Source organism: Panulirus ornatus, chromosome 36, assembly GCF_036320965.1.
Source record: "Panulirus ornatus isolate Po-2019 chromosome 36, ASM3632096v1, whole genome shotgun sequence".
In the NCBI taxonomy this organism is placed as follows: Eukaryota; Metazoa; Arthropoda; class Malacostraca; order Decapoda; family Palinuridae; genus Panulirus; species Panulirus ornatus.
Genome location: NC_092259.1, coordinates 17773732 through 17787343, shown reverse-complemented (window position 1 = coordinate 17787343; position 13612 = coordinate 17773732). Strand labels below are relative to the sequence as shown.

The window sequence follows — 13612 nt, the reverse complement described above, 5'->3', positions numbered from 1 at the left end:
GTTTGGTAAAGTGTGTGAAAGAAGAAAGTTAAGAGTAAATGGGAATAAGATCATGGTTATTAGGTACAGTAGGGTTGAGGGTCAAGTCAATTGGGAGGTAAGTTTGAATGGAGAAAAACTGGAGGAAGTAAAGTGTTTTAGATATCTGGGAGTGGATCTGGCAGCGGATGGGACCATGGAAGCAGAAGTGAATCATAGGGTGGGGGAGGGGGCGAAAATCCTGGGAGCCTTGAAGAATGTGTGGAAGTCGAGAACATTATCTCGGAAAGCAAAAATGAGTATGTTTGAAGGAATAGTGGTTCCAACAATGTTGTATGGTTGCGAGGCGTGGGCTATGGGTAGAGTTGTGCGCAGGAGGGTGGATGTGCTGGAAATGAGATGTTTGAGGACAATGTGTGGTGTGAGGTGGTTTGATCGAGTAAGTAATGTAAGGGTAAGAGAGATGTGTGGAAATAAAAAGAGTGTGGTTGAGAGAGCAGAAGAGGGTGTTTTGAAATGGTTTGGGCATATGGAGAGAATGAGTGAGGAAAGATTGACCAAGAGGGTATATGTGTCGGAGGTGGAGGGAACGAGGAGAAGTGGGAGACCAAATTGGAGGTGGAAAGATGGAGTGAAAAAGATTTTGTGTGATCGGGGCCTGAACATGCAGGAGGGTGAAAGGAAGGCAAGGAATAGAGTGAATTGGATCGATGTGGTATACCGGGGTTGACGTGCTGTCAGTGGATTGAATCAGGGCATGTGAAGCGTCTGGGGTACACCATAGAAAGTTGTGTGGGGCCTGGATGTGGAAAGGGAGCTGTGGTTTCGGGCATTATTGCATGGCAGCTAGAGACTGAGTGTGAACCAATGGGGCCTTTGTTGTCTTTTCCTAGTACTACCTCGCACACATGAGGGGGGGAGGGGGATGGTATTCCATGTGTGGCGAGGTGGCGATGGGAGTGAATGGGGGCAGACAGTGTGAATTGTGTGCATGGGTATATATGTATGTGTCTGTGTATGTATATATATATGTGTACATTGAGATGTATAGGTATGTATATTTGCGTGTGTGGATGTGTGTGTGTGTATACATTGTGTATGGGGGTGGGTTGGGCCATTTCTCTCGTCTGTTTCCTTGCGCTACCTTGCAAACGCGGGAGACAGCGACAAAGCAAAATAAAAAAAATAATAGATAACATCTCAACATATACATATACATACACACATAGACATAAACATATATACAAATGTATATAGGAAGAGAGGAAAGTGATTGGTTCTCACTGAATGTAGGTTTGCGGCAGGGGTGTGTGATGTCTCCATGGTTGTTTAATTTGTTTATGGATGGGGTTGTTAGGGAGGTGAATGCAAGAGTTTTGGAAAGAGGGGCAAGTATGAAGTCTGTTGTGGATGAGAGAGCTTGGGAAGTGAGTCAGTTGTCGTTCGCTGATGATACAGCGCTGGTGGCTGATTCATGTGAGAAACTGCAGAAGCTGGTGACTGAGTTTGGTAAAGTGTGTGAAAGAAGAAAGTTAAGAGTAAATGGGAATAAGAGCAAGGTTATTAGGTACAGTAGGGTTGAGGGTCAAGTCAATTGGGAGGTAAGTCTGAATGGAGAAAAACTGGAGGAAGTAAAGTGTTTTAGATATCTGGGAGTGGATCTGGCAGCGGATGGAACCATGGAAGCGGAAGTGGATCATAGGGTGGGGGAGGGGGCGAAAATCCTGGGAGCCTTGAAGAATGTGTGGAAGTCGAGAACATTATCTCAGAAAGCAAAAATGGGTATGTTTGAAGGAATAGTGGTTCCAACAATGTTGTATGGTTGCGAGGCGTGGGCTATGGATAGAGTTGTGCGCAGGAGGATGGATGTGCTGGAAATGAGATGTTTGAGGACAATGTGTGGTGTGAGGTGGTTTGATCGAGTAAGTAACGTAAGGGTAAGAAAGATGTGTGGAAATAAAAAGAGCATGGTTGAGAGAGCAGAAGAGGGTGTTTTGAAATGGTTTGGGCATATGGAGAGAATGAGTGAGGAAAGATTGACCACGAGGATATACGTGTCGGAGGTGGAGGGAACGAGGAGAAGTGGGAGACCAAATTGGAGGTGGAAAGATGGAGTGAAAAAGATTTTGTGTGATCAGGGCCTGAACATGCAGGAGGGTGAAAGGAGGGCAAGGAATAGAGTGAATTGGATCGATGTGGTATACCGGGGTTGACGTGCTGTCAGTGGATTGAATCAGGGCATGTGAAGCATCTGATGTAAACCATGGAAAGCTGTGTAGGTATGTATATTTGCGTGTGTGGACGTATGTATATACATGTGTATGGGGGTGGGTTGGGCCATTTCTTTCGTCTGTTTCCTTGCGCTACCTCGCAAATGCGGGAGACAGCGGCAAAAAAAAAAAAAAAAAAAAAAAAAAACACAATTCATACTGTCTGCCCTTATTCATTCCCGTCGCCAACCCCCCTCCTCCTGCAAGTGCGCAAGGTAGCGCTAGGAAAAGACAATAAAGGCCACATTTGTTCACACTCAGCCTCTAGCTGTCATGTATAATGCACTGAAACCACAGCTCCTTTTCCACAAAACTTTCCATGGTTTACCCCAGACGCTTCACATGCCCTGGTTCAATCCATTGACAGCACGTCGACCCCGGTATACCACATCATTCCAATTCACTCTATTCCTTGCAAGCCCTTCACCCTCCTGCATGTTCAGGCCTTGATCACTCAGAATCTTTTTCACTCCATCTTTCCACCTCCAATTTGGTCTCCCACTTCTCCTCGTTCTCTCCACTTCTGACACATATATCCTCTTTGTCAATCTTTCCTCACTCATTCTCTCCATGTGACCAAACCATTTCAAAACACCCTCTTCTGCTTTCTAAACCACACTCTTTTTATTACCACACATCTCTCTTACCCTTTTATTACTAACTCGATCAAACCACCTCACACCATGTATTGTCCTCAAACATCTCATTTCCAACACATCCACCCTCCTCCAGACAACTCAATCTGTAGCCCATGCCTCACAACCACATAACATTGTTGGAACCACTATTCCTTCAAACATACCTATTTTTGCTTTCCAAGATAACGTTCTCGACTTCCATACATTTTTCAACACTTCCAGAACTTTCACCCCCTCCCCCACCCTATGATTCACTTCCGCTCCCATGGTTCCATCCGCTGCCAAATTCACTCCCAGATATCTAAAACATTTCATTTCCTCCAGTTTTTCTCCATTCAAACTTACCTCCCAATTGACTTGTCCCTAAACCCTACTGTACCTAATAACTTTGCTCTTACTCACATTTACTCTCAGCTTTCTTCTTTCACACACTTTACCAAGCTCAGTCACCAACTTCTGCAGTTTCTCACCCGAATCTGTCACCAGCGCTGTATCATCAGCGAACAAATGATTCACTTCCCAAGTTCTCTCATCCACAACAGACTGCATACTTGCCCCTCTTTCCAAAACTCTTGCATTCACCTCCCTAACAACCCTATCCATAAACAAATCAAACAACCATGGAGACATCACGCACTCTTGCCACAAACCAACGTTCACTGAGAACCTATCACTTTCCTCTCTTCCTACATGTACACATGCCTTACATCCTTAATAAAAACTTTTCACTGCTTCTATCAACTTGCCTCCCACACCATATATTCTTAATACCTTCCACAGAGCATCTCTATCAACTCTATCATATGCCTTCACCAGATCCATAAATGCTACTTACAAATCCATTTGCTTTTCTAAGTACTTCTCACATACATTCTTCAAAGCAAACACCTGATCCACACATCCTCTACCACTTCTGAAGCCACACTGCTCTTCCCCAATCTGATGCTCTTTACATGCCTTCACCCTCTCAATCAATACCCTCCCATATAATTTCCCAGGTATACTTACACCTCTGTAATTTGAGCACTCACTTTTATCCCCATTGCCTTTGTACAATGGCACTATGCAAGCATTCCGCCAATCGTCAGGCACCTCACCATGAGTCATGCATACATTAAATAACCTTACCAACCAGTCAACAATACAGTCACTCCCTTTTTAATAAATTCCACTGTAATACCATCCAAACCCGCTGCCTAGTCAGCTTTCATCTTCTGCAAAGCTTTTACTACTTCTTCTCTGTTTACCAAATCATTCTCACTAACCCTCTTACTTTGCATACCACCTCGACCAAAACACCCTATATCTCCCACTCTATCATATAACACATTCAACAAACCTTCAAAATCATCACTCCATCTCCTTTTCACATCACCACTACTTGTTATCACCTCCTATTTAGCCCCCTTCACTGATGTTCCTATTTGTTCCCTTGTCTTATGCACTTTATTTACCTCCTTCCAAAACATCTTTTTATTCTCCCTAAAATTTAATGATACTCTCTCACCCAAACTCTCATTTGCCCTCTTTTTCACCTCTTGCACCCTTCTCTTGACCTCCTGCCTCTTTCTTTTATACATTTCCCAGTCATTTGCATTATTTCCCTGCAAAAATCGTCCAAATGCCTCTCTCTTCTCTTTCACTAATAATTTTACTTCTTCATCCCACCACTCACTACCCTTTCTAATCTACCCACCTCCCACGCTTATCATGCCACAAGCCATCATTGCTTCCCTAAATACATCCCATGCCTCCCCCACTGCCCTTATGTCCTTTGTTCTCACCTTATTCCATTCTGTACTCAGTCTCTCCTGGTACTTCCTTACACAAGTCTCCTTCCCAAGCTCACTTACTCTTATTACTCTCTTCACCCTAACATTCTCTCTTCTTTTCTGAAAACCCTACAAATCTTCATCTTCGCCTCCACAAGATAATGATAAGACATCCCTCCAGTTGCACCTCTCAGCACATTAACACCCAAAAGTCTCTCTCTCACGCACCTCTCAATTAACACGTAATCCAATAACGCTCTCTGCCCATACTTCCTACTTACATACGTATACTTATGTATATTTCTCTTTTTAAACTAGGTATTCCCAATCATCAGTCCTTTTTCAGCACATACATCTACAAACTCTTCACCATTTCCATCTACAAGATTGAACACCCCATATACACCAATCATTCCCTCAACTGCCACATTACTCACGTTTGCATTCAAATCACCCATCACTATAACCCGGTCTCGTGCATCAAAACTACTAACATCCCCTACTACTCCCATCCCCTTTAGTCGCCTTTTATGACATATGAGGAATGCATGGGAAGTATTCTTTCTCCCCTATCCCCAGGGATTAAAATATATTTATATTAAAAACAAGATGTTTCAAACTGAATGCTTCCTGAGCATTTTAATCAGCATCTGTTCTCCTTCAAGTGTCAGAGATACTCAAAATATCTACCATAAAATTCAGAGTTGATCTGACTATCAATAATACAAACATTCTGGCAACTCTAAGATAATAGGATGGGGGATGGCTGTCCCATAACAGAGAGAGATGGGAAATAGATAGAACAGAAGAAACTACTTAAGAAGCTGAGTAAGCATCAACCAGTGAAGATAAGAAAAGCATCAATATCTGAAAGAAACTATGGAGTTAACCATTTTATGGCTGACCACTGAAAATACTGCTAGCTATCATGCGATAAAAGGAAAACAGTACCTTCTACTATAGTAGTGCTGATGTTGACAAATGAAGAAAACTGACCAACAATTGCATATTTAAAGTATTATATTAAAAATATTATGGACACCTTTATGCTATACAAGATATAATCATTATGCTAAGAACTTAAAGACTAACATTTGGTCCTTGAAAAAAATTCCACAGTGTAAATGCATCTTAGATTACCTGTTCATGCACTTAACCCCATCTTTCAGTTTATTTTCATCATAAAAATAATCTTGACTATTTTCTTGCTCTTCAGTATTATCAGGAACTGGGCTTGAAATCAGTACATCTGAACTAGTGATGGGATAGTCAAGAGTGAAGATTTCGTCCAGGTTGGGGATGAATTTGGAAACATCCTGAGGAATACACGTGTCTTCATTCAGGTCATGAATCAGGGTGGGTACATCCAAGAGGGGCACACATGTGTCACCACCTGAAGGTGCTAAGTGGGTTAAGTCCTCAGGCTCCTCTTTCAACACTGAAAAAGAAATATACATCCAAATTAGATAAATGAAAAAAAAGTCACTTGTATTCAGCTACATTTGGAAAAAGTACTAAGTGAAGCATTACACAGTGACTACAGGTTAACTCCATTCTATTCTTTGCAAAATGTATGCAAACTATACTTATCCCATGTGTCAAGAAGTATAAACTAAAACAATGAGTTTGCTTCAATAACACAACTGTTGTCCATCCTAGATGCTGCCTTAGACTATAAACTACATGTTAAAGGAAAATATCAATAGTAAAATGAGCATGGAATCATCCTAAACATAATCATCAGTAGGTGAGCTACAAATGATGCAAACATGATGTCCATTGTTTCCACTGTCTATCACCAGATGCACCACCCTCAATTTATGTTTCTCTGTTAAGCAAGAGACAGAAGTATCTTGTCTAAAACTTTATGATATATGAACAAAAGATGCTCAGAAGGAAAGATTTTAGTTCTTTTACAAGATTAAGCTTTGGTACAGGTTGTACCTCTCTAATTTGGTGCTCTGTGGTCTGGCAGCTCCCATGGCCTGGCACATTTTGAATCTGTCACCATTAGTTATAAGCTTGTGGATCTGCCACCAGGCAATGCTGTTAGCAGCATTAAGGTGTCAAAATCTGTTTACACTGTAGTCGAGTTAATCAACAGTCCTGTCAATTTCTTATATTCAGCTGTATTTTTGCCCTTCAGGATGTCATCCAAGAGAGCAAGAGGTGCAGAAGATGGTGCTAGTGCTAATACGCATAAGCATAAATCATTATCTATGCCTGAAAAGGCAGTTACTGAAAAGATTAGATAAAGAAACTTCTGTGAAGACTTTGTGTGAGTATTATTAGATTAGATTGCCAACTGTGTATGACTCAGGGGTCAATTACTGTTTTCCAGCATTTTCTGTGGTCTGGCAATGGCAGGTCCCAAGGTTGCCGGATTAAAGAGGTGCAACCTGTATAGTCTCTGTCACTCTACTTTAAATCAATTTTTTTTGTAGGTTTTCAATATATAGGGAGAGTTTTCAAGCAAATAATTACAGTGAACTGGTTCATGCTATAAACTTGAATACACTCAGTCATCAAGTTCTCTTGAATCATTAATCATCTGCCTTAACCTACATTAATAGCACATATACAGAATGTTCATTCTTGCCACAGTGACCAACATGGTATGGACAAAACATGCCCCTATGAAGGATGTATGCAAATTTCAGCTTTCAAAAGCTGAGCCAGGCTTTAGTGGTAATACATTCTATCTATCAATATCTTTGGCACCTGTTCCCTTCTGGAACACCCTCAAGGGGGTGGCCACTGCAATAGTCTCCATAACTAGTAAACTCCAGTGCTGCTTCTCAGCCTTTAGTGCCTCACCTTTAACAGGCCACTGGCTGCAAGTAAGTCTAGAGCAGGGTTTGCAGAGGCTCCTACCTAATGTTTCTACAGACTATTTCTGCTTAATGTTCTTGCCTAATGTTCCTAACAACTATTTCTAACTAATGCTCCTACCTAAATGTTCCTACCTACTACTTCTATCTAATGCTCCTACCATTTTGCCAAAAGGCTGGGGTAGCACATAGCACTCACCACAGGAAAATCTAGTAACAAAGAATGAGCTGTGTGAGTCAAGTGTTGTCCAGTGTTATGTGTGAAAAGGAGATTGTATGTTTGTGGACAGAATGCCAGAAGTCCATGTGCAGGTGAGGCAGAAAGGTAAAATGGCTACCTGGGTCAGAGGAGTGCAAGTTGACAACCATTCAAGTGCTGGCTCACTACACGGCTGTCACTAACTCTCCTGATACCCAGGCGGGTAGTACTGGTAATATACTTCCTTGGTTGTTGGCTGCCTACCAACTACTACTTACCAGTGATAATGGAACTGCCTGATATCTAAGACTTGTGGCTAACAGAAGGAAAAGTATAATGTACTTACACTCCCTTAATGGGATGAACAATTCGTGGCAATTTGGACGAATTCTCACACTTACAGGCAATCAGAAGTTTTACTGCTGTTGGTTTAGTCTCTGAGATAAATCTTACATCAAACATTAGAGGATCCAACTCTCACATTCTCACCACAAGGATCATTCTTGGGACCAGTTCTCTTTATCAGATATATTAATGATATTGATAATTCATAGGATGCATTACAAGACATCGATATTCACTGATGATACAAAGCTGGGAAATAAATCTAAAAAATTAAGTTTAATGTCTGCCACTTCAAAATGACACGGACAAACTAATAAGCTGGGCTTATAAGAGGCAAATGAATTCTAATACTGGTAGTAAAAATGAAAAGGCATGCTACAGTATGAGTTCTCTTGAACTGCAAAAAGTAAATGAATAAAAAGACTTGGGTGTAATTATAGCTGATGACCTAAAACCAAGTAAGCAATTCATAGAAGCAGTGAAAAGAGCAAAAAATATTTCAATTCAATTTTCAAATATTCTCCCTGGGGATAGGGGAGAAAGAATACTTCCCACGTATTCCCTGCGTGTCGTAGAAGGCGACTAAAAGGGGAGGGAGCGGGGGGCTGGAAATCCTCCCCTCTCTTTTTTTTTTCCAAAAGAGGGAACAGAGAAGGGAGCCAGGTGGGGATATTCCCTCAAAGGCCCAGTCCTCTGTTCTTAACGCTACCTCGCTAATGCGGGAAATGGCAAATAGTATGAAAAAAAAAAAAAAAAAAAAAATTTCAATTCATATGGAGAGCCTTCAAATTTTCGTCCACGGAAATCGTCCTTACTCTTTACATTTCACTGGTTCGTACACATCTTGAATACTGTGTTTAGTTTTGGTCATCCTACTAAAAAAAAAAAGGCTAAAAAGAGAGTAGTGTTAAGCTACCAAGATGATTCCCAGACTGAGAAACAAATCCTAGGGGATGAGATTAAATGACATGAATCGATTTAGCTTAGAATGAAGATGAAGAGGTGATCAATTCAAGTATTCAAAATGATCAAAGGCTTTGATAATCTTGATCTATCAAGTTACCTATGACTTGATTCATCTGATTTTACTTGTAGTAATGGAGAGAGACTCTTTGACAAATGATCTATTTTGAATGCGGCAAAGTAATTTTTTCTTCAACAGGATTGTCAACATATGGAACGATTTGCCAAGTAGAATGGTTGAAAGCAATAACATTGATATGTTTAAAAAGATGCTTCATAAATACTTCAAGTCCACAACCTTCATTATTTGTGCCTCCATAGTAGAAATGACAATTTACAGCTAATTCTCTTTCCATAATATGTATGCCTTCTACCTTTTACCACACTATTCTGTGCATTTTTGATATCTTCTTTATTTTATATTTATTTTGCTTTGTTGCTGTCTCCCGCGTTAGCGAGGTAGCGCAAGGAAACAGACGAAAGAATGGCCTAACCCACCCATATACACATGTATATACATATACGTCCACACACACAAATATACACACCTATACATCTCAATGTACACATATATATACACACACAGACATATACATATATACACATGTACATAATTCATACTGTCTGCCTTTATTTATTCCCATCACCACCTTGCCGCACATGGAATAACAACCCCCTCCCCCCTCATGTGTGCGAGGTAGCGCTAGGAAAAGACAACAAAGGCCCCATTCGTTCACACTCAGTCTCTAGCTGTCATGTAATAATGCACCGAAACCACAGCTCCCTTTCCACATCCAGGCCCCACAGAACTTTCCATGGTTTACCCCAGATGCTTCACATGCCCTGGTTCAATCCATTGACAGCACATCAACCCCAGTATATCACATCGTTCCAATTCACTCTATTCCTTGCACGCCTTTCACCCTCCTGCATGTTCAGGCCCCGATCACTCAAAATCTTTTTCGCTCCATCTTTCCACCTCCAATTTGGTCTCCCACTTTTCCTCGTTCCCTCCACCGCTGACACATATATCCTCTTGGTCAATCTTTCCTCACTCATTCTCTCCATGTGCCCAAACCATTTCAAAACACCCTCTTCTGCTCTCTCAACCACACTCTTTTTATTTCCACACATCTCTCTTACCCTTACATTACTTACTCGATCAAACCACCTCACACCACATACTGTCCTCAAACATCTCATTTCCAGCACATCCACCCTCCTGCACACAACTCTATCCATAGACCATGCCTCGCAGCCATACAACATTGTTGGAACCACTATTCCTTCAAACATACCCATTTTTGCTTTCCAAGATAATGTTCTCGACTTCCAAACATTCTTCAAGGCTCCCAGAATTTTCGCCCCCTCCCCCACCCTATGATTCACTTCCGCTTCCATGGTTCCATCTGCTGCCAGATCCACTCCCAGATATCTAAAACACTTTACTTCCTCCAGTTTTTCTCCATTCAAACTTACCTCCTAATTGACTTGACCCTCAACCCTACTGTACCTAATAACCTTGCTCTTATTCACATTTACTCCTAACTTTCTTCTTTCACACACTTCTACAAGCACAAAAGCCTCGAAAGGAGCAACGGTCCATTACTATTTGAATTCCTCTGTATTGGCAATATCAGCTAATCTAAGATCACAAGCAATATCTGATACTGAATATCTTTCATTGTAGTGCTGGAAAGCACTTTCTTACCTGTGCACTGTGGATCACCATTTGGGAACATGAGATATCCCTTATTCATATCCTCTGTACGAGGGGCAAAGACCTTGGATGTGGCAGCAACAGGAGGACGTGGTGGGGGAGCTGAAGGAAGACGTACACCTACACTGCTTGTTACCTCTTCAACCTGAAAAGGTAATTTTAAACATGAAAACCTTTGATATCACAAAAAATATTATCTTAAACTCAAAAGTCACATTTAGGATGCACGTCAAATATTTTTTCCATAAATCGTAATACCCTGGATGTCTAACAGAAATGATATGCCATAGAATTTTTATCTAACCAAGCACCAGTTTTTAAATACTTACTATAAGATTATAATTTTAGAATTGCTAACTTTGGCGGAACATGACTGTAGCAAGTCTGTCATAATCATCTTAGTTATCATAATCTTTGTTTCAAGCATAAATACATCTACATAGTAAAAACAAACTCTTTACAACCTACTTTGATTAAGAGTATAACATATCACAGGAGATCTAAAATATTTAGGCTCTGTAAGTGCTTTGAGAAGACTGCTATCTGAAGGTAGAAATATATTGTGGATAGTAAAAAAAGCATCTTTCACTGCAGTCATTACTCTACAACCAAACTAACAAAGACGGTTAAAGTGCAAGGTGAAGAGAATAAAGAATCATGAAATCAGACTCTTTACCAGTCATAAACATACATATAAAATACAACCATTGATGGGATAAAGTAAATATGTCAAGGGCTTACTAGAACTAAAAAAGTCTGTCTTATCCATAAACTCAGCCAGTATTTTCAAATTCTCAGTTAAAGCCCCACAGAGTACCCACAGATTCTTTGCCCATCCTTCACAAAAGTTTTACATACTGATACAAGTACAGTATTAACTATAAATACAGAACTACAACTTTATCCTTTTATACCTAATTGCCTTTCCTGTCTAGGTGAGGTTTCATCAGGATTTTTTTTCTATGTTGAAGGCTCCAGTCAAGGACAAAAGTCCACATCAAGGCTGGATCTTAATTGAAATACAGATAGAATTATGAAATCAAAAAGAAAAGACAAGGGAAAGCATTTAAGAATTTTGGAGGAAGTGAAAGACCAGTTTTTTGAAAAGTGCTAGGTCACAGTTATTGGGAAAAACATGAGAAGGTTGAAAGTCCCAAAGCTTCGATGTGTAGGGAAAGAAGCAGGCATCAAAACAGCCCATCCTTGAGTTGCTAATTCTTTTTTTTTTTTTAAACTATTCGCCATTTCCCGCGTTAGCGAGGTAGCGTTAAGAACAGAGGACTGGGCCTTTTTTGGAATATCCTCACCTGGCCCCCTCTGTTCCTTCTTTTGGAAAATTAAAAAAAAAAAAGAAAAAAGTTGCTAATGGCCACAATTATTTCACTTGGACATGTCCCATCTCCAGTGATCATGTATCATGCACTGACACAATAGCTCAACATTTACAGCTAAGCCCCACAGATCACTTAATGGTTTATTTTTGTCACTTCTTCAGTCTTGGTACATTGCCCCCCATGTACCACAAAGATTTAATTCATCCTATTCAGCACATGGCTCTCACCCTCCTGAATGTTTATGTCCTATTACCCTAAAACCTCCAACCTTTCATTTTCTTCTTTGTCATCCCTTCCTTCTTCCATTTCTTACACATTCCTCTAAGTCATTCTTTCTTCACTCATGTTCTCCACATGACTAAAGCATTTCAGCAATCAGACTGTGCTTACTACTACCCATCTGTCTGACTGTTTTTCCTTACACAATCAATCCATACCATAACGAACATATGTTGTTCAGTGTGTGTTTTGGGTGTTATATTGTGTAGAGTCAGCACTGTGAATCAAGTATATGTCTGTGGCTGAGAGGGTAAGCAAATGTGTAGTTGGGTCAGTGGTGTCACATCTGTTATGTGAATGACCATCTCTTGACTGTGGCATCAGCATTTCACTCATAGGCTTCTTGTTCTCAATCTCTAGCCAACCACACTTGAGGTAGGGGCATGTCAGTGTGATGTCAGCCTCTTGTTTGCCTCTTTCTTGTCCTTAACCAACCCAAACTGACCCTTGTATAAGTTAGCCTTCTAATAAATACCCTGAGGGTTATTTTGATTCTTAATTCCTTCAGCTGCCAGTGCCCAGCCCAGTAGGGCAATTTTCTCTTGCCCAAAATTTGTAGCCACTGTATTGCACTGCATTTATTTGTGGCATACTTCACCCCTGTGTAAGGTGTACTAATACTACTACTCTTGTGTTTGTGTAAAGGAAGAGATTTCTTTGAAGACTTATCTGGATTATGTTAATGTAATTTTTTGTGCCTGTAAATAATCTATTTCTTTTTGTATCATTTGCTTCTTTTAATGTAAATAGTTTTATTCCAAAAAAGGCCCAGTCCTCTGTTCTTAACGCTACCTCGCTAACGCGGGAAATGGCAAATAGTTTAAAAGAAAGTTTTATTCCTTGTGTTTAATTTCATCCCTTTTCTTTAAAGTAGCATTTCCTGTGATGCATAACAATATCAAACCAAATGTCATCCACAGGCATTTTACTTCCAACAAACGAAAACTCATCACTTCTGCATTTACTGCCCAAGACTCTCATCAACATAAAAACTGCTGCAAGTACTATACTGTGCTTTAAAAAATACCCATTTTTGTCCTTACAGACATCAATCTCTTCTTTCAGATGATTCTTAATATACCCTTCTTTCACCCTATGATTCATTTTGGCCTCCATGAATCCATCCATTGATGCATTCATCCCAAATATCTAAGGTTCTCCATATTTCAAAGTACAATCAAATCATCCTTTCTTATCCCCCTGCTGCACCTCATAACCTTACTTTTCTTTAAATACTCTCCTAAACTTCTGGAATTTCTCTCTAGAGTCTGCCACCAGAGAA

General features: G+C 40.3%; 1 protein-coding gene across 8 annotated transcripts in view; it reads right to left on the bottom strand.

Moving 5' to 3' along the window:
- LOC139760418 (uncharacterized) overlaps nucleotides 1-13612 on the bottom strand; it is an 857321-nt gene that overhangs the window by 66849 nt on the left and 776860 nt on the right. For all 8 annotated transcript variants that reach the window (XM_071683590.1, XM_071683591.1, XM_071683595.1 and 5 more), the window contains 2 exons: nucleotides 10709-10862; nucleotides 5800-6097 (listed from right to left, as the gene is read on the bottom strand). In XM_071683590.1, the coding sequence (XP_071539691.1) occupies nucleotides 5800-6097; nucleotides 10709-10862 (452 nt within the window). The remainder of the gene's footprint in view (nucleotides 1-5799; nucleotides 6098-10708; nucleotides 10863-13612) is intronic.